The sequence below is a fragment of the Lissotriton vulgaris genome, chromosome 7 (assembly GCF_964263255.1).
Source record: "Lissotriton vulgaris chromosome 7, aLisVul1.2, whole genome shotgun sequence".
Classification (NCBI taxonomy): Eukaryota; Metazoa; Chordata; class Amphibia; order Caudata; family Salamandridae; genus Lissotriton; species Lissotriton vulgaris.
The window spans coordinates 593747478-593769726 of record NC_141695.1 but is presented as its reverse complement, the minus strand read 5'-3'; the positions used below and the strand labels follow the sequence as shown (position 1 = coordinate 593769726).

General features: G+C 45.6%; 1 protein-coding gene across 2 annotated transcripts in view; it reads right to left on the bottom strand.

Moving 5' to 3' along the window:
* Window positions 1-22249, bottom strand: part of PRPSAP1 (phosphoribosyl pyrophosphate synthetase associated protein 1) — a 252270-nt gene that overhangs the window by 95278 nt on the left and 134743 nt on the right. For both annotated transcript variants that reach the window (XM_086930696.1, XM_086930697.1), the window contains exons 3-4: window positions 19499-19565; window positions 1929-2104 (exon numbers count right to left, since the gene is read on the bottom strand). In XM_086930696.1, the coding sequence (XP_086786822.1) occupies window positions 1929-2104; window positions 19499-19565 (243 nt within the window). The remainder of the gene's footprint in view (window positions 1-1928; window positions 2105-19498; window positions 19566-22249) is intronic.

Genomic DNA, 22249 nt, shown 5'->3' with positions numbered 1-22249 from the left:
GACGTTGTACTCTTCTTCGCTGGAGAGGCCCAGGTCTCGGAGCGATGGTGTACGGCCCTGGCCCAGCATGTTGTAGTGGACTCCTTCTCTGCCTCGCTCACTCTCAAAGTCTTTCGGGAGAAGACCAAGCATGCGTTGCAGTCTTGACTTTGATGAACCAGTGGCAGTCAAAGGTTGCAAACTGGATGTTGATCTTTCTGCGAGTACTCATGATGATAATTTTTGCAGAACTTGAACGGTGTCTTGTCCATTATCTTGCACAGGGAGCCCCCTGCATGTGCATTCTCTGGTTGTTCGACAAAGATTTGTTGTTTTTCCCTCTCTGCATACTCAGACTGCTTGATTTGATGACCAGAATGGCGAATGTAGGTATTGTTGACCTGTAGAACTATTTACTTTAATTTTCATGGATTCTTCTCTACAAATCTTAGGAGCTCCTTCCGTAACCATCCAGACCCAAAGGCGGAAAAAAAAATCTGGAGATGGCGACCAAAGGTGGGAGTTTCCGGAGGAAGCCTGTTGACGTCACAGAAGGACACCAAATGGTGGTGTGTCGACACCAAGCAAACACAAAAAAAACAAATACCGCAATTCCGGACCCAACCACTAGATGGCGGAATAATGCACAGCATGTGAATCCAGAAAATTCTTCAAGCTGCAAAACTACACTGGCATGTAAGAAACTAGTAAAACCACAGCATGCACAGTACATTTTTAGATCTGTAGTAACCACTTTTTCCCAACCACAGACCCAGTGCACCCAGCGCCTTTTATTTTTATTTGCTATAAGTGGTGCTACAGTACTTTTGTTCATATTCTTTTTTAAGTTGCCATATTATCCTGAACAGAAACAGTGTATTAAAGAAGAACAAATTACTTACCTTCGGTAACGATATATCTGTAAGAAACATAGGTTAGTTATAGTTTCCTTACCTTAGAATTACCCCCAGGCGTCAGACTGGATCCGGAAAGGTTTTGGTCAGCAGTTTCTTTCAGATAAGGGACAAATACAGCAATGCCGGACCCAACTAATAGATGGTGGGATAATACTCAGCATGTGAATACAGAAAAGATTCACGCTGCAAAATAACGGTTTACAAGTCTAGGGCAGCAGCCAGAGAAAGGACAAAACACCAGCAGAACTATAAAATGCAATAGAGACAGTAAGGTTAAGACGAACGCAGATTCTACCTGCGGTCTGTAGTGGAAAAAAATCAATTCGTTGGAAAATAATGACTCCCCGATGACAACTGCTGTTCATGGCATAAACAGGACCACAGTTGATAAGGCTACATATATCTTGCTATAGATTCTGCCCACTTTTTTTGCAGTGCAGCAACCAGTACATAGGTGTGATTAGAAGGCAATAATTTCTTTAAAGGATGACACAAAAAGAGCCAGCAGCAAAGTTTGCAAGTCCTAAACGTGTTCAGTAGATATGGCTTTTCACAAGGACTATTCATGGCTGTTCAATCTTGAACCCAACTCTTGAATACTAGTCAGGGCATCACTTCAACATCTCCAGGCCGCCCTGTGGTATTGTAGCAGTAAACAGTTTACAGTGTACGCGCTCTTTAATGCCACACTCAGGACTGTGACTAAGATAGGAATGCCCTGCATTTTTCGAATAGAGTCCAGTTAAGAGTTGAAAAGCAGCTGAGCAACATTGCGCTATAAAGCTGTGCAGAATAAAGCATCATTTCAAGATATTCTAAAGAGATTCTGATTAGTGTATGTGTCGTCATGGACCTTACATACCCTTCCATCTATGCCTTTCAACCTCCAGTTCTACCGCAGTGCACTCTTTTGCTAGCGAAAGTAAGAACTTTTAGCGTTGAAGCACAGCAAATATTCCATCTACATTTTTACACTCAGTCCCATTCCTTCCCATTGTACCTCAAGGACTTTCTACAGATCACCAAACTTACCTGCTTTGGCCAGCATGGAAGCCAAAAGCTTGCAAACAACAGATCCTCTCTTCCTCATCTTGCACTGCTTGCTGTAGGGGAAGTACGGAATAACACCAATGATATTCTTCGAACAGGACGTCTTCAGTGCATAAGCCATGATTAGCAGCTCCATGACCGCTGTGTTCACGTCCCTGCTGCAAGAACCAAATATACAAAACTTCTTACACCAACATAGGATTCCAACCAACTCACACACCATGCACAGAAACACTTCTGGGGTAGGTCTCCATCGCAGGTCTCCATGTTAGGGTTGACTTTACACAATCATTTCTAAATGTGAGTATTAGTAGTTTATTGTCACTCCTAAAACAACTGCAGGGGGCACACATATCAAAGAGCCGGTATATTTTCTATGCCATGGAAAAGACCATTTACAAGGGGTTGGGAGGATAAGATATAGGTAAATAAATGACATGTATATTTCAATGCTGGATTAGCCGGTCCTAGCTTTTGTAAAAGAATGATAATTTGTATCTCCCAAACAACACTGCCGATGCGTTTCTAGACCAGACTGAAGTCACTGGTCTGTCATCAGGGCTGTATGTATCTTGTATCAAAGGCTGTTCAGTGTAGAATTTCAGAGGGGGTCTTATGGAGGTTCGTTTTAATGGATAGCATGGCCGACCAAGGAAGCCTTTTACTTTAAGTAGTGTCGGGTAGTGGCAGGATCCATTAGGAGTGGCGTAACCATCAAATTGAATTCCTATTGCAATCTCTTGTTTACGCATGAAAGGGGTTGTTAATGTTACCGTTCTGTTGCTTAAGCCGCTGCTCTGTACTGCTGGATTCGAATTCCTCCCAACCCCTAGTTTCTCTCATTTAGTGTTTGTAATTTTTATTGTTTGTGATAAAAATGTTTGTATTATTTTTGCAATAACTGTTTTGTTTAATGTCTGATGTGAGAATACTTTCTAATGTGTGATAGAACGGTTTCTAAATGTGTAAATAGTATTTGCCTTTAATCTATACTACTATTATAAAGAGAGAACTTGCACCTTTTGGCAAGGTAAACTCGAAAAGTACACTACCAATCCGAACAACAAAGACATCATTGATAACCGCAGGGCAAGCAGAAGGACATAGGCTATTTAAAAATAAAAAATATACATTGTTTTAAAAATGTTTAAATAAATAAAAGTAGTCCCTTGCAACTGGTGCCGGTCGCGACGTCTGCGTCATGACATCGGGAGCGCGGGGAGGAGCGGCGTGGAAGCAACAGGAAGAGCGGCGCTGGAGAATGCAGGAGGAGCGAGGCTGCCTACAACACAGTAGGACTCCGTAGCAAGCTGGAGCGTAGGCAGCGCGTGATGCAGACAGTCTCGCAGGAAGAAGGAAAGGTAAGTTCTTCGTCACCCCCCACCCCCCTCCCCCTGTGGTATCCTCCTGCTTTGGATGCCATGTGAGAAATCATTAGTAACGAAGGTGCAGGCGAAATCAAAGTTTAACCTTCCTCCAGTAGGTGGCAGTAAGTATCCAATCATGCCGGTAGCAATGTTCAAAATCATAATTCACTGAATCAGTTGATGGTACTGCTTTTCTGAAATGTGTGACGCAAGGCAGTAAAACGGCCAGACAAAACATTTGCAGCACAGATGAACAGCAGGGCACACAGGCGGAACCTCGCACATTTCAAATGTAGGTGACAGTAACTAGAATACATCACAAGTGTGCAAGCGGGGAGGGAGTTGTACACACAGATATGAGAAAGTAATTGGCACACTTCACTTGTGTGCAAACAGGAACGATGGAACAAAACCAGGCAGCATCAGTCTCTGCGTTCATGAACTGTCACATCCTGGTTGTCAGGTATTTCACATAGGGACGTGGTCTGAGCCGCTCTGCTGGTGGGTGAAGGACGACGAGGCTGAAAGATAACACACTCCACTTGGGGCAATGTAGGAGCGTTAGGGGGTCGGGGCGGCGGGGGCCAAGGCGGGTGGTTGGCCCTAAAGCCTCATTACCCCCAGGCAACGCTGGGGCGGGCTGCTAGTGTTTGTTTAAAGTTTGTTTAGCCTTGTAAATATTTGAACTCAATGTTTTTTCCGGTCATGAATTTTTTGAAAATATAAAAAATACACAATGATTGACACAAAATAATGGTATCTAGGGAAGCGACAATAAATTGGTTTCTTACCCTGTATCAAAAAACGTATTGAGTCACTGTGGTTGGGCACTTTGTGTTGTTCACTATTGATATCAGGTCTAGCCCTCACCACATAAAGGACCTAACCCCTTTTGTTCCCAATGGATTTAAGGACAGCACACTCAACCAATCACAACTCACAAAAATACAGACATCTGACTAAAAACGAACTCTCCCTACTGTATGTATGTATGTTTGTATGTAATGCTGTATTGGTAACATGAAATGGCAACAACTACCTGTAAGCAAGACTCAAAGAGAGAGACTGAGACTCTTCTCAGAGGGCATGAAAACATTTTAATGCCTTAAAGTTTGATTTGAAAAGACAATATTTCCATAACTGCTTATGCTTATAACAAATGTACTCACCTACATGGATATGAAATTATGATTTGTAATTTTGAATCTAGCAAATCTTAACACCTAATATTTCTACTATTGACTATGTCTGTCTCTACTGGGATACAAGGCCAACCAGTCAATAATACCATGGCTAATTAACTATAGCAACTACTGCTACGCGTTTTTACGGGGCGCCCCTACGGGGACAGAAGCATTTGGACTAGTGCGACCTTCGCGCAAGGGTTTTCATCTGGCCAGCGCCTCTCCCATAAGTAGGGAAGTGCGCGCTGTTCTTTCCGCTTCCAGCGGGGCTTTGCATTATCTACCCGCGCGGCGGGTCTGGTTTGTGCAGCGATCGCTGCGGGCCAGTTTTCAGCGAATTCACCGGTATCGTCCTGCCGACGGTGGGCTTAATTTGCATACCTTGGAGCTTGGAGGCCCCTCTCATTGGCCGAAAGTGCTGGAGCACTGACTTTCCCTCTAAGTGTCCATGTGCGTAGCCCAATTGGGCTGGTTTTTGTTAGGATTGCGCTACGCACATCGCTACGGTCTGGTTTTTAGTCGTTTTCTTCCCATTCCAGCTAGGATTTTCTCTCGAGCAGTACATCTACACCTGACTGGCTGCAAAATCGCTAAGGGCCTGGAGGAAGCACACCTCCTGTGTATATATTTACTGCTTTTGCTCCATCTACGCCCCGAGGGCTGCAAGAACTGGTCTACAGCATTGCTGAGGAGCTAGGTACCGGTGATTGGCTTGTGCTGTGGGTTGGCTCCCCCATTTACTCCCCTCAAAATAAATATATATATTTTATTGCTGTCGCCATCATAACGTTTCATCTCGCCTGAGCCTTGATCACATGACAGCGAGTCATTGTGAAGATTGAATATTTAAAGTGCTAGTGCTGCAATCGGATTGGGTCATAAAGGCATAAACATAGTAAACAGACCAAATGTATAATCAATGTAAAATACACGATATATACAAATTTAAAACAGTCCGATCATTGGAAAATACAGGTAAAATACCAAGGTTCCAATGAAGAAAATACACCGAAACACTGTATTGAAGTTTGTCAGGGACAAGATCACATAAAACGTTTCAATATGCGAACGTCACCAGGCAATAAGAAAATAATGGGATAAATCCCCAACGGTGTATAAACAGTTCAAGTCATGACCCATACATAAAGTGCTTGAAAATAATAGTGCATAAGTGCAAGAAGTGAAAATGACAAAAATGTAAATATGAACCACACTTATATAACCAACAAGCATTCTCCCTGAAGACTGAGCCCAGTCTGTCTATTTTTGTAGTAGAATATGGTTGCTGGCGGGGCTTCCATTTGGACAAGATAAAAGAATAAATATTTACAGACAGGAAATCTCTGCATGATTGGGAGGTAGATACCGCTCTTACATATAAAATGACAAAGGAAAACAGTATGATTAATGGGTAAGCAAGGTCCCTTGCATTTCCCTGGATTGAGAGTTGGGATTCGAGAGGAGCGCAATGTGCAAACTGTGCCATAAATAGATACAAATTATATATATATATATATATATATATACACACACACACACACACACACACTCGTCCTGTGGTACAAAATATAAGCAATGTAAACAATCAGATTAAAAATATACAGTCAAAACACTTGAATGTGATGTAAAGTGCGAGGCGGCATCAGATTAAAATAATAAATAAAAAATTAGCTAATATTCTCATAAAAATCTAAGTGTATTTTGTGTGCTCAGGCTCAAAAACATTGCTAAAGGGGAAAGAAACATGCTGTCTTGAATAACCTAGTGTAAACAGGTGTAAAGATCTTCCGTAACGTTAACCTCATCGCTGCTGCACATAGTCTTCTCCGGTGCTGAGGGATAATAGCAATGGGTGTGATCATGACGGAACGGTTCAGTCATCAGCACAGCTCCACTGTGCCTCATGACGGAACCGTTCCGTCATGAGCATCGAAGGGGTTAAGTTCCACAGGCTGCTTAGTGTTTAGCTGTAAAATGTACCTGGTTTCCAGTTTGCGCAATTTTGCCTCTCTGTTACCTCCTCGTCTGCTTGCCAGGACTGTATCAATAACATAGAAACTGAGTTCCCTGTTGCTACTCTGATGATGTTGTTTAAAGTGACGTGCAACAGGGTAGGTGTTATCTTGTGAGGGGATTGCTCTGAGGTGCTGCAATATGCGTTTGTGGACATACCGTAGTGCACAGGGGCATTCCAGGATGTAAATTGCAAATTCAGTTTTGCACGTAAGAGTCTTACTAATCAGATGTTTCTGGTCACTGAAACCATCTTTGTAACTCCTTTTTTTGATACCATGTGTGCAGGCTTTACAAGATTTGCACTTGAAAAAGCCACCCTTACTGTGCAACCATGATGTTTTGGCAAGAACCTCAGGGCCAGTGTCGACCAACCTATCCCTCATATTGGGTGCTTTACTATAGGTTATAGATGACTTCCTGGGTAACAGTGGTCCTATTACCGGGTCTTTGAGTAAAATAGGCCAATTTTTATTCACCATTTTACGAATATCTTTATTTTGAGAACAATACCCCGTGATGAATCTGAAGGTGTCAATTGTCTCCGAGGTACCAGATTCCAATGTCTCAATGTCCTTCGATGCTTCCATTGAGATGTCATATTAGGCCAATAGAGATTGGCGACTGAAACCTACGGATGTGTGTATGGCCTTCTCTATAGTCTTTCGTGAATACCCTCTTTCAAGGAACCTTTCAGAACTGATTGTCTGTGCCTCACGTAACTCCTGTTCGTTGCTGCAAAGCCTTCTAAGGCGTAACATTTCTCCGAACGGGATACTCATTATTAAGTGAGTAGGGTGAGTACTGCCCGCACGTAAAGTCGTATTGCCGGCAGTGCTTTTACGAAATAGTCTAGTCTCCAACCTGTTATTGTTTATGTATACCTCGGTGTCAAGGAAGGGGACCTGTTGTTAGCTCATGGTGACTGTAAAGTGGATGTTATATTGATTGTCATTCAGATGTTCAACAAACTTGACTGCCTCCTCTTGACTTCCCCTCCAAATCACAAACAGGTCATCAATTAATCGATGTCATATAATTACTCGGTTCATCATTTCAAATTGAAAGCAAGTTTTGAGGAACAGTTCCTCCCAAGCTCCCATGTGCAAGCACGCAAAACTTGGGGATAAACTGGCCCCCATTGCTACAACCTGAAGTTGCCTATACAGGAGACTGTAGAACATAAACACATTGTGTTGCAGGCAAAATGTGAGCATTTGGATTACCATATCATTATGTTGTTTGTATTTGGCATCCCTCCGCTCTAAATAATACTGCACTGCCGCTATGCCATCCGTATAGCGGATGCTAGTATATAAGGCTGTGACATTCAAGGCCAACATCTAGTCGCCCTCCTGCCACTGGACACTGTTCAGTTTGAACAAGAAATCCCCTGTGTCTTGAATTTAAGACTCAGGAGATTTTACATGACCCTGTAAAAAGTAAGAACAATAGTTACTTACCTGTAATCTGTGGTTCTCCAGTATTGGTGTCTTTCATAGATTCACATGCCTGAATCATTCCCCGTCGTCGGAGTGGGAGCCCACGGTACATAAAAAAGTAGTGAAATATACCCTTAGTACATAAGAGATAACAATATACCCAACCAGGAAGTAAAGTAGCCCTAGCTACAGTAAAAGAAACTTCCACATTAGAACCTGTCCATGTCATTATGTATGGACCAAACTGCAGCCAATCAGGCCACAGCTCCCACCAGCAAGCTCTCCCCAGAGACCCAGGCTCTCAGATTTTTGTAGCACCGGAGTGTACCGGAATAAGTATAGAAGAAAAAAGCCAAGTGAGCCTCTGAGGGGAGGTGGGTGGGTGCATGTGAATCTATGAAAGACACCAATACTGGAGAACCACAGATTACAGGTAAGTAACTATTGTTCTTCTCCAGTATTAGGGGTGTCTTTCATAGATTCACATGCCTGAATCAGAGTAGTGAGCAGTAATAGTCATAGCATTATATACAGCTCTTGGACGCCAAGGCACATAGCAGTAATGCAGAAACCACAAAGGAATAATAAAATAGGCGTAAAAGAGCAAGAGGAGGTGGGAGAGAAATAGCAGAGGCTCACCTTATTGGAAAAGATTACGCAGGACTGCTCTCCCCACCGAGGCATCGGTGTCGCTCGAAGCTTCCAGACAGTAATGCCTCGTGAATGTGTGCCTGCTGGACCAGGTAGCAGCTCTGCAGATATGCAGGAGAGGCACACCAGCAAACAAAGCAGTTGAGGAAGCAACTGCTCTCGTAGAATGTGCTCTGGGCAAGGTTGGCAAGGGTTTACCCGCCTGTAGATGGCAGAGTCCAATCGCTGAAGAGACCCATCTAGCGATAGTTTGTTTAGTGACTGCACTGCCTTGACGTGGTTTGCCATGCGCAACAAATAACTGATCAGTTTTCCTGATGGCAGCTGTCCTGGAGAGATAGAACTTGAGACACCGCTTGATGTCCAGCGTGTGTAGAGTTCGTTCCGCTGGAGATTGCGGACTTGGAAAAAACGTTTTAAGGATGACTGGCTCATTCAGGTGGAAATCCGATGGCACCTTGGGTATGTACCTCGGGTTGGTGCGCAGTATCACTGAATCATTTGTGAATTGCAAGAAAGGTGGTTTAGAGGAAAATGCCTGTATGTCACTGACCCTTCTGGCAGATGTCAAGGCCAGTAGCAAAGCCACCTTCCAGGTGACGAATTTTAGATCAGCTTTATGAATTGGCTCAAAAGGATGGCGCATGAGTTGAGCTAATACAATATTCAAGTGCCAGGATGGAGGCGGTCTACGGACTGGTGGAAACATGCGGAATAAACCCTTAAAGAATTGCTGGACAATCCTTGCAGAGTACAGCGAAGTTTGACCGTCCTGTCGGTATCTCGATATTGCCGCTAAGAACACCTTGAGTGTAGAGTGTGCCAAGCCCGATTTAGCAAGATGTAAAAAGAAGGGCAAAATCTTGTCTGGTTCAGCATGGATAGGATGTAAACCCACAGTCCTGCACCAAGCACAAAACCGCTTCCACTTGAGCCTGTAAGTTTTATTCGTGGAAGGCGCCCTAGCATTGTCCAGGACCTCCTGACAGTCTTGAGGAATGTTCAAATGCGCGAACTCATGGTGTTGAGGAGCCAAGCTGACAATTTTAGAGAATGAGGGTCTGGATGATATATTTTTCCGCCTTGTAGAGTCAGAAGATCCGGAATTTGAGGCAGCTGAACTGGATCGCACTCTGAGAGGAGAAGAAGCTGCGTGAACCAGTATTGTCTGGGCCACCGTGGGGCAATTAGAATCAGACGACACGGTTGTCTCCTCATTTTGTTGATGACCTTGGGGATCAGAGGGATCGGAGGGAAGGCGTAGGCAAAGATTTGTTTCCAGTTCAGAGAGAGAGCGTCCCCACACGACTCCTTGTGAGGAGTCCAGCTCGCGAAATGGGTGCATTTCTTGTTGTGGTAGGTCGCGAATAGGTCTATCTCGGGGCGACCCCATCTCAGGAAAATGTGGTCCAGAGCTGGCTGATGCAGTTCCCACTCGTGAGTGCTGCTTTTGGATCTGCTTAGGGAGTCTGCCAGGACATTGGCTACTCCCGGGACATGAACTGCCGTCAGGTTGATATTGTGTTCCAGGGCCCAATTCCAGATTTCCTGAGCTTGCTGAGACAAACGGGCCGATCTTGTGCCCCCCTGCTTGTTCAGGTAGTGCATGCTCGTCGTGTTGTCTGTTCGGATCAACACGGACGAGTTTGACAGAGTCACTTGAAATGATTTCAGGGCGAGGAAAATGGCCCTCAACTCCAACAAATTGATGTGCCATGTCCTTTGTTGTGCGTTCCATTTGCCACTGATTGTCATCCCTTGAAGGTGAGCGCCCCAACCTTCCAGCGAGGCATCCGTGGTGACGACGAAACTGGGGACTTCTTCTAGAAAGGCGCGGCCGACTTGCAGGTTGCGTGCCAGAGCCCACCACCGAATTGCGTGTTTCATTCGAGGTGTTAAGACGATGACATCTTCGAAGGAACCGGATACTTGCACCCACTGGTGGCCGAGTTCCTCTTGCAGTGGTCTCATTCTCAGACGACAGTTCGGAGACAGGAGAATGCATGATGACAACATCCCCAGGAAAGATTTTAATCGTCGAACTGAAACGCACTCTCTTCTGAGGAGTGCTCTCGCCAGGTCCTGGATCTTGGCTTGCCTTTCGTTTGAAATGAAAACCTGAGCTTTCCTGGAATCCAGAGTCGCTCCCAGGAAAGACGTCTTCTGAGACGGTGTCAGGTATGATTTCTCGAAATTTATTGAAAAACCCAAGTCTTGAAATAGAGACAGGCATGTTTGGACGTGACTGCTTGCGGTGGCATAGGAATTGGCCTTGATAAGGCAGTCGTCCAAATAAGGATAAATCTGGATACCTTGCAACCGTAAGTGGGCCGCCACCGGTGCCAACATCTTGGTGAATACTCTCGGGGCTGAACGTAGCCCGAAGGGAAGGACCTTGAACTGAAAGTCCCTGCCGGCCACTCTGAATCTTAGGAACTTCCTGTGCCTGGGGAAGATGGGTACGTGGAAGTAAGCATCCTGTAGGTCCAGGGTTGCCATATGTTCGCCTTCCGTCAGAAACTGGAGGATCTCCTGCAGTGACAACATTCTGAATGTCAATTGCTTGATAAATTTGTTGAGGGCACGCAAGTCGAGGATGGGGCGCCACTCCCCCGACTTTTTGCGTATCAAGAAGAAACGAGAGTAAAACCCTTGACCCCTCTGATGTTGAGGTACCTTCTCGATTGCCCCTTTCCGAATCATTGCATTGATTTGGAGGAACAGCTCCTTGAGATGTGCTGGGGGTGGTCCTTTTGGGGGCGAATTTGGAGGGGCTTTTACAAATTCCAATACGTGACCCTTTGAGATTACATCCAAGACCCATCTGTCTGTTGTAATTTTGGACCATTGAGAGTAATGCAGGGATATTCTTCCTCCAATTCGTGGCTGGCATAGGCAGAGTGGCGGCAGGATGTTTTCCTCACTTTTTGTTGGCGTTGTCTCTACCTCGATAAGTGGATTTTCCTCTGGATTGTGTAAAGGTGCTCCGCCTTTGGCCATAAGGCTGTTGTTTGTAAGGTTGGTACCTTTGGTTGTTTTGATTGGTCTGATATGGGCGTTGCTGGTAATAGCCCCCTCTGTTGGAGAAGTTACCCCTTCCTTTTGCCCCACGAAAGGAAGACTTACGGTACTGCAGAGTACCCAACGAACGTGCCGTTTCTGTATCCTTCTTAATGGACTGTAAGGCTTCGTCCACATGCGAGCCAAACAGGAATTCGCCGTCATAAGCCATATTTAAAACTTTGGCCTGTACCTCCTGGCGAAAAGACGTAGATTTTAACCATCCTTCTCGTCTGAGCACTGCAGCTCCTGCCAACTGTCTAAAACCTGTGGCCGCTACGTCCACTGCAGCGTCGATAATTTCCGACGACGCACATTCGCCGTCTTGTAGGATTTTGATGGCCTCAGAGCGGTCTGGCTCAGGTAATTTTTGGATGTATGGGGATATGTCAGACCACATTTGTCTGTCATACCTACCAAGAATTGCTAAAGAATTAGCAGCTCTAACCGTGGTGGCCGCGATAGTGGAGACCTTTTTACCAATGGAATCGAGGCGTCTGCCATCTCTGTCCGTTGGAATGGAGACCTGAGTTGAGGGGTTCCTAGCTCTTTTTTGCGCTGCCTGCGCAATGACTGAGTCCGTTTTAGCTTGGCCGATGAGACAGGCAGGTGAAGAGGCTGGCGCCCTATATTTTTTGTCGACTCTCGGCAATACTGCGGGAGCAGAATTTGGCGTGGCCATTATCTTAAGCCCTTCCTTCCAGATAAAGTCTATAATGGGAATAGACCAACTCTGCTTCTGAGACAAAGTCTTGAAATCATAAAGAAAGCAGTCATCTTGTTTCGCTTCCATGGAAACCAGAAATCTTTTAGTGGCTTTGTCCATAAGTCTATGGAAGTTCGCTATATCCACCGGCGGTGAGTCAGCCTTCGGTTGTTCCTCTGGGGATGGCGATTCAGCCTGGTAGTCCTCATACTCCGACGAGTCCGATCTAATCAACTCCCCCTCCTCATGGGTGTCCTCATCAGAATCGCCAACCTCCTGTTGATGGGGAGATACTGGCGTGGCAGGTCGGGTAGCCTGTGCCTCTTCCGGCCTATTAGGCCTTGGACCTCTACTCACGCGAGGCTGAGGGGAGGTAATATGCGAATCGCCCGATTCCGAAGGCGGGAATCGGCGATAATAATCGCTCAGCATATACTGCAGATTCTCGTAAAGTTCCATCGGCATCTGCATTCCTGTCGCAGAAGTGGGTACCGATGTAGGTACCTGGATTTGCTGTTCGTCTTCCTCCTGATCCTTTACATGTATTAATAAGTCAGAGGGACTTTCCGCCGCTTGAAACAGTTCATCTCCAGATTCTACTTCAGAATCTAACAGCCTATCTGGCATCTGGAGCGGCGATAATGGCGTTGTTTGAGAGGACCTCTTTTGCAGCAAAGCCGTAGTAGTGGCTGGAGAAGGAAGAGGTATGGCAGTGGTCTTTGCCGACCATACCTGTAGGTCAGTACAAGACGACAATTTTGGCGTAGATGGATTGCCTGGCAAAATCAAGCTCTGTGTCGTCGCTTTTGATGAAGAAGCTGATGGTTCTCTCGTTGTTAGAGATGGCGTCACCTTCGTCGACGTGTTGGATTTCGTCGTCGACGAGGGAACCGTCGACGGAGCAGTCTTCATCGTCGACGAGGTCGTCGACGGGGCCGTCGACGGGACAATCCTCACCTTCGTCGACGACGTCTTCGTCGACGTGTCCGTCGACGGGGTCTTCTTCGTCGCCGATGGGTCCGTCGACGACATCTTCATCGACGATGGTGTCGACGACAGTGAGGTCTTCTTTGTCGACGGAGCAATCGTCGACGACGACGAGGATTTCTTCGTCGACTGCTTCAGTGCCGTCGATGTCTGATCGTCGACGAGAGGTGTGAAAACCTTCGTCGACGAGATGGGTCGAACCTGCACATGAACAAAAGTTGGAGAGGAAGCTGAGGACATCACCATGGTCGATTTAGGTGAGGAGAAAGTCAATGTAGAAGTCATGGCAGAGGCAGCCTGACTGGAATTTGGCAACGTTGTTGGTGCCTTAGTCATAGGTCTCACGGGGGACACCAAAGACTCCGTTCTTTTAGAGCTCGGGACCTTCACAGATTTCTCAGAGGATTTCTGTGCCTTTGAAGTAGAAGGCTCCTGTGAGGCGAGCTGGTGTTTAGACACCTTAGCTTTCGGAGTAGGCACAGTACTCTCAGCTCTCCGTTTTTTCGACCCCTTGGTAGATTCTGAGGCAAAACTTCCTACCTCAGAAAGTGGCTCATCTTTATTTTTCATTTTCTGCAGCCACAGCAACAGGCGACCCTCTCTGTCCCTGAGGGTTTTAGGAGAGAATTTTCGACAGATGCTGCAGTCCTTAACCTGATGGTCAGGGTATAAACAGTAGATGCAGCGAGTGTGTGGATCTTCCTTAAACAGTCTCGCCTTTCCACACGAGTCGCAGGCCCTAAAAAGGGATTTTGAAGAAGACATTTCCTTGAAGAAGAAACTTTATCCAAGAGAAGAATTGAGCAGAGCTCAGAAGGACTCCCTATCACACGACGTGCGGTAAAAAATCTGAGAGCCTGGGTCTCTGGGGAGAGCTTGCTGGTGGGAGCTGTGGCCTGATTGGCTGCAGTTTGGTCCATACATAATGACATGGACAGGTTCTAATGTGGAAGTTTCTTTTACTGTAGCTAGGGCTACTTTACTTCCTGGTTGGGTATATTGTTATCTCTTATGTACTAAGGGTATATTTCACTACTTTTTTATGTACCGTGGGCTCCCACTCCGACGACGGGGAATGATTCAGGCATGTGAATCTATGAAAGACACCCCTAATACTGGAGAATCAATGTATACAGATGTCCTTTCCAGAAGTCCAGAAGAATACCTCTAGCGGTAATTATATATATTAACTCATGAACAGGTCAATTTTAAATTTGGCACCACAATGGAGGATTGGGTTCCCTATAAGGAGGATGAAGCGGTTTATGAAGAGGAAGTGCCTAATCCTTCTATTGAGGATAATATTGTTGAGGCCCTGGACGCCTCTGTCCAGGACTCTGTCAACAAGGCCCTGGAGAAGACCGTTCCGGGAACTGTACAGCAAGCGCTAGCGACTGCGTTAAAACCTATCACTAAGCAGTTAGAAAAGTTTGCCAAGCGCCATGGTCTCTCTAAGCCTGCAGTCCCTAAGAAGGACAGGGCTTCTTCTGGTTCTCACACTGAATCTTGGCCTCACTCCTATACCTTGTCCTCTCTGCCTGCTCCTGACCCCCACAAGTTCAAGGCTACGGACACTGATACTGATACGGACACTACGTCTACGGACACCCCTGACGAGTCTACTCCTAGGAAGAAGACTAAGAAGTCCAAGAATGTACCGGCTCCTCCTGTGTCCACCCCCTTTACCTTCAACCCAGCTGACATTGTTCATCCGAGATCCTCCGATTGGCTTCCAGCGCCGGAGGTGGCAGCTTATCCAAATGAAAACCTCCATAAGAGTTTCGACAAAGAGGTGAGGAATAGACTATGGTCAGAGTGCCCTAAACCGGACATCTCCGATAAGGTCGCAGAAACCCCTGACATAGACTCTAGCATGCTGACCTTCCTAAAAAAGTTCGCCAAAGACACAAAGAAGGACATTGATCGTGCCTGGAAGGGGTGCCAGGACAAACTCCTGGACGTTGTGGGACCCCTAGCAAAGATCTTAGAGATGGCCATGGAGGCACAGGAATCAGGTGCTACGATGGATCCGCATGTTTTAGCAGGTTGGACCCAGAGGGCGATATGCCTCTTGGGTAATGCTAGTTGCGCAATATCCATGGAGCGGAGTAAGTCTCTCCTTATGAGGATGGACTCCAACCTCACCGAGTTGGCAGCGGCGGAACTTGGTCCTCTGGCGAACGGCAATCTATTCAGTGAGCGTTTTGTGAAGGAAGTGGCTAAGTACATGGACACCTTCACGACTCTCGATAAAGCCCAGTCAGGAATAAAGAGTCTTTCAGACTGGTGTTTTTAACAGGGCGAGACGAGGCCGGGGACGCTCGTTTGGCCGCCAATCTTTTCAAGGCCTCCAGAGAGGAGACTTTAGCAGAGGCGATTGGGACTCCACCCATGGGGGAACGTTCTACTCTACCAGGAAGCGTTTCAACAAGAGACGTTTCAACAGGGGAACCTACTGTGGAGGCTTCCAGGCCTCAGAATCTTCAGGTGAGTGCTCCGGACACTTCCCCACTTCCTTTGGGGGGTTGTATTTGATATTTCTTTCACAATTGGGCTTACTCGTCTCAAGATGCTTGGATTTTAGAAACTGTTCAGGGTTTTCATCTCGATTTCTTTCTGGTCCCCTCTCAGTACAGACGGCCCAGGCAGTTGTCTTTTTCCAAAACAGAATGCGTTTTCATAGATTCAGAAATCGAAGAATTGCTGCAGAAACATGCAGTAGCACGTTGCGACGAGGGCCCTCACGGTTTCTGCAGCAATATTTTTCTGGTTCAGAAGAAAGGCGGAGGTTACAGGTTGGTACTCAATTTGAAAGATTTCAATCAGTATATGGTCTACAAGCATTTCAAGATGGAAGGTATCCATCTCTTGGCGGATCTTCTGAAACAGGGGGACTGGATGGTCCGTCTGGATTTGAATGACGCCTACCAATCTGTTCCGTTTTTTCCTCCACATCGGAGATTTCTGCAATTCCAGTTGAGTGGCTGGTGGTACGAATATTTGGTCCTTCCTTTCGGACTTTCCTCATCTCCATGGTGCTTCACCAAGGTGTTGAAACCAGTGGTAGCCTACCTTCAAGAGCAAGGATTCGCATGATCGTGTATTTAGACGATATACGGATCATGGCGCAGACGCAGCAGGAGATGGCGGCACAACATCTGCACATGACCATTGCTACGCTGCAAAATCTCGGGTTTGTGGTCAACGAAGCCAAATCCGTACCGTGTCCCTCACAAAAAAAAGATTTTCTGGGTTTTGTCATAAATTCTCACGCGGCTCAGTTGAACCTTCCCCGTTCCAAACTGCGCGACATACAGAAGGAACTACGCTCTCTGTTGTCCAAACAGACAATCTCACTGAGAGCCATAGCCAGGATAGTGGGTCTCCTGGCATCATCTATTCAGGCGATCTTCCCGGGCCCTCTTCATTATCGGGCCATTCAGAGATTGAAGATTCAACACCTACAGAAGGGACTCTCAAACACGGACCTGGTTCCTCTGTCATCAGAGGTCCGCCAGGAGCTTCAGTGGTGGCTCAGCCACGTGGAAGCACGGAACAGTCAGGCCATTTTCGTCTCCCTTCCAGAAGTTGTTATAGGGTCAGACGCCAGCAGTTGGGGCTGGGGGGGCGTGTTGCAGAAATATTTCCACAGGAGGACAATGGTCCCTCCAAGAACTAGACCTCCACATAAATTGCCTAGAGCTGTTCGCCGGCTCCTTCACGATCAAGATTCTGTCACCCAAGAAAGTCTCGTGTTGCATCGTTTTAAGGATGGACAAAATATCGGTAGTTTGTTACATCAACAAATTGGGAGGCACAAGATCCTCCATGTTAGTAGAGATAGTGAAGGACTTCTGGCACTATTGCCTAAGTCACCAGATATCGGTCAAAGCCTAATATATTCCTGGCCAGTCGAACGTGGTGGCGGACTAGCACTCGAGACATCTCAAGGACTACAGCAACTGGCAGGTCGGACCTCAGATATTTAATTGGTTACAAGTGATCTGGGGGACATGCCAGATCGACCTCTTTGCGTCCAGATTGAATCGACAAATGCCTCAGTTTTTCAGCTGGAGACCGAAACCGTTAGCTCTGGCGACGGATGCCTTCACTCAGGACTGGTCTCAGTCTCTGAATTATGCCTTTCCCCCGTTCATATTGATCCCTCGAGTGTATACACAGATAATGCGACAGAGGGTGGAGGTGATTCTAGTGACTCCCCTCTGGAAGTCGCAGCCTTGGTTCCCGAGTCTTCTGGAGTTGAGCTGCGACTTCCCCAGGAAGAATCCACAATCCCTGACGATGCTCCAGGGCCCTCATGGAGAGATGCATCCGATGGTAATGTCGGGGCAACTGTCCCTGATGGCCTGCAGACTTTCAGGCAACGTTGGCAAATGCCGGGGTTTTCAGAGCAAGCTTCAGCCTTCATCAATCAAGCTTGGGCTCCATCCACCAGAAAGAGATACACCTCAGCCTGGAAAGGCTGGGTTCGTTGGTGCGTGGAATAACACGTGGATCCCGTGGGGGCAGGACTACAAGGCATTAAGAACTTTCTTTCTCTGAAAGCTGCCAAAGGTTTGGCATATCGATCCGTTAACAATTTCCGTTCCGCTATTTCGGCAGGTCATTCTCAGATTGAAGGTAAACCCGTAGGTATGCATCCACTCGTATGTAAGCTTCTGAAGGGTATTAGGGTAGCGAATCCATCCAAACCTAAATATACTTCATTATGGGATGTTTCTCTAGTTCTTTCCCTGTTTAATCTTTGGTCCCAAAATGACATGTTGACAAGGAAGCAGCTTTCAGCCAAGTTGGCTATGCTTTTAGGTCTTGCGGCATGTAGACTGTCTTCGGATGTTAAAGCCCTGGACATTACAGGTAGAGTATTTACTCCGGAGGGAGTCTCTTTAAATATTACGGCCAGGACCAAGACAATGTCTACAAGTGTTGATTACCATGCTTTTCCAAGTAATGCTAAGCTTTGTGTAGTGCACTGCCTTAAGGCATATGAGGAATGTACAGTCTATTTGGCCTACAGGTGTGGCGCAGTTATTGATTGCTTTACAGAAACTATTCAGGCCTGTTACTGCGGCTACTATAGCCAGATGGTTGAAGTATGTTATGCAGGAGGTGGGTATTGATACCCAGGTTTTTGGGGCGCACTCTGTTTGTGGCGCCATGGCCTCTAAGAGCTTTATGTTAGGATCTACTGTTCAGGACATTATGCCTTCTGCTGATTGGTCCTGTGAATCTAGTTTCAAACAATTTTATTATAAGCCGGTGGGTGATATTTCCTCTGTAGTGTTTCATCAGCGTTAAACTAGCATAATACAAAGCCTCCGGTCCTGTAATAGAATAAATAGAAAATTAGCTATCTTTCGCACCAAGAATTTTCAATTCTATCAAGGGCACGGAGGCGAGGATTATCCCACCCGGTAATATTACATGTATTGTAATGATTTTTCTCACCCATGACTTTATGTTCTGTTTAAGCAGAATTTACAGGCTCATTTTTTCATTCTTCCAGGTTCTGAGAAGATGGACTAAGTATGCTTCCTGTTGAGAAGAAGTTTTTTCCAATTGGCTGTTCTTCCACGTTGGAGGATGTTATTGTTGAACTTCAGTTATTTATGGACTTACTGTTCGAAGCAAAGAAAGAGGAAGATATCCGGTGTTGACTGGCTCTTATGGGCTATTACAGGATGTGATGTGTTTGCATCATGGGAAATGTAGGTTTTGATATACAATACTAAATTTCATTGGCTGCTGTGTGTAGCAATAAATTAAAGAGAAAGCATAATCCTCGCCTCCGTGTCCTTAAAAGAATTGAAAATTATTGGTGCGATAGGTAGCCAATTTTTTATTCCTCTCCTGGAATATCCCTGAATGCAACACTTAAAGGGCTTCTTGAGCATTCTACCACAGCCTCAAGCCAACTTACACACATTTTATGCTCTTACTCTAGTCTGTGCCCTCTAGTGAGGCAAAAATGAATGATATACTTTACTAAACGTAAATAAGCATATTATGTGCAGAAATACACCCCAAGAAGCTTCTATAAATCAATGGGTTAGAATAAATTACAAATCAAGTTTTGTGGTGCTGACTTAGAGGAAGACCAAGACAAATGAAAAACAATTACCAAGGCATTGTCTGAATGATGAAGATATCTTGACCACGAACGGATTCTTTTATTTCCACTCTTGTTTCTGAAAATAAGAAAGTGAAATGAAAAGTCATCATCTTGACTTGAACGCAGGCTCAAAATACAAACATACCACGTCCCAATCATGAGCGACATTTGCTCAGCAAGTTAGCACACAGAACTGAATACGGATATGTTCAAACGACACTCCACATGAGAAGTGCCAAGACATTAAATATGTCATAAAAACAATGCTGCTCCCTTGTCATGCTGTTAACCGCCCTGCACCTGACTCTCAACAGATTAGTGCTGCGATCACTGCTGGTGGCTTTTCCCAAATGCTGCACCTGATCCCAGTGTAGCACTGCGTGAAGGAGTGAGGAAAAGTTACTGCTACTACCTAGGAGGTCTACAGTTATATCAAATCATACCCATAATAATGTTTAAGAGACTCAGAGCAGTCACTTGGTTACAATATTGTACATGGCTCAAAAAAGGCCAATTAGTGAGTATTTTGGTATAGCTCCAACGCAATACAATAAGACATTTCAGGGCCCCCCTGTCCTCCAAGCATCACCTCAACTGGATGCCATAAATACTCAGAAGCTGGGGATGCTTTCACCAAACTTTCCTGCAGGGTGTGGAAGCAATGTACCAGCACAACTTAAAGTGGCCTGTTGCAGGACCATGTTGTGGGCCCTATATGCTCTACTTCTCAGTAGGTAAGTATACTATTCATATGCCTTTTTATATAGTCTGTCAAAGGGCTGTATATCTCTGCTGCAGAGAATTGCTAAATGAGGAGATCCACATCCAATATTAAGCCATGACTTGGGGGGGAGGGGGGTGCAGGGGGATATAACCTGGTTTCCGCACGCTGCCTCCAGCACTAAGGGGAGAGCAGACAATGCCCCCTTAAATGCAGCCATGTTGAAACACTTGAGATTACAGTGTCACGCTGATGGGACCAAAGGAGAAGTCATGGATGAGATCCTACAAATGTCATACCTTCCTCAGTCACAGATATGATACCATCACACAGCATATTACAGGGCACAACTAACAGATCACAGACTCAAAGGCAATCTCCATAAGCACCTTTACAAATAGATAACGATCTCAGTAGAAGAGGAGAGTCGAGGTGACCTGCAAACTCCATTTGTTTGAACCGCCTTCTGAAGCTTTAGTTTCATGTATTTAATTTATAAAGTCTGTAATTTAGCTTAAGGGTGGCAACAATTAATTTGAGGGGGTATGCATGGAAGTTGGGAGGTACATAGAGCTATGAGTCTATGTCGAGACCGGAGGCAAGGATTAGACTTAAACTTTCTCCACTTTATTACACCAGCAACCATAAAACGTTATGTAGATCGACATTATACTACATCCAACAAAGTTCGAAGACAATGGGCGGATTTAGTCATGATTATCCCAATATGGAGATTTCAAGTCTGGTTTCAAGTTCTGATGGAGCTTTCTTGGGATTTCCCAATCCCTCTTCCCCTGTTTCAAGGTCTCCCCTGGGATCCCCAGAGGAATCCTCATCACCTGGTTCTAGCAGGCTCCCTCTGTCTCATGGCGTGGTGGATTACAGGGAACATTGGAAAGTCCCAGGAATTTCTGGAGAGGCTGCTGTGTTGCTCTAGAGCCCGGGCAGACAGCACGAATAAAAGACATTGATCCATCTGGTCCCGATGTCTGGGTTGATGTCATCAATGGCAAGTAGATCCCTTGGGGGCAGACATTGTCTGCAGTCTGAATTTTCTGGTGGCCTTCTGGCTTATAGGTTCATTAATACATTTAGATCTGCCATTTTGGCTGGCCACTTGCTGATAGATGGACACCCAGTTGGGGAACAACATCTGGTTTGTAAACTTCTGAGGGGTATTAGTTTGTCCGTTCCACCAGAACCATGGGGTTCAAAATTATGGGGCGTTAATGAGGTTGTTCATTTGGTTAAAATAAAGACCTTCAAATTGTTGTGAATGTATCTAGGACCCTAATTAGATATTCTTGATTTATGCCCTTATGTGGTTATAACAAATCATATCCTTATAAAGGCATAATAATCATATCCATATTAAGTCATAGCCAATGCAGTCCAAATACGGCAAGGCTACTCCCATAGACTCCTAGAAAGTACAACGCGTTCTTAAACAAACCAAGCCTCCAGCAGTCCAGGAATTCCCCCTGCTTCTGTTTTGATTTGTCCTAGAACTCCTGAGAGTCCTGAAAGAACTGCCAGTTCTTAGTGACGTCTTATGTCCAACCTTACGTCAAACTCGGCAACTTCCAGGTATAAATATACCAACATCTGCCTTAAGCAACACAGTGGTTTGGAGCAGATCGGCTATCTACTTGCCCGACGCCCAGCTGATGCGAGTGCCGAAAGAAGCCGACCCTCCCTGCTGACGGACTGAGAGAGACGCTGTCTTTTCTCCTGCCGAGAAATCCAGCTCCAGTGTTTCCCTGATACCCTCGCGGGTACTGGGAGATCGAGTCCTAAGAGAGAGATACAAGACCTACTTCCTTCTATACCCAAGGTACGCAGCTGATTAGACACAGAGAATTCTTGATCCAGATTCTTGGCAAAAACTGTAACTCATCTACTCCTTCCCTGTACTAGGCTTAGGTTAGGTACACTGAGGTAGGCGTACCTTAGAAACACCAGTTGAGTACGTTTAGTCATTATTTTATCATTGTATGTATTTTATCCATTTTAAGTATCTTATGGCTTAGAAACAATAC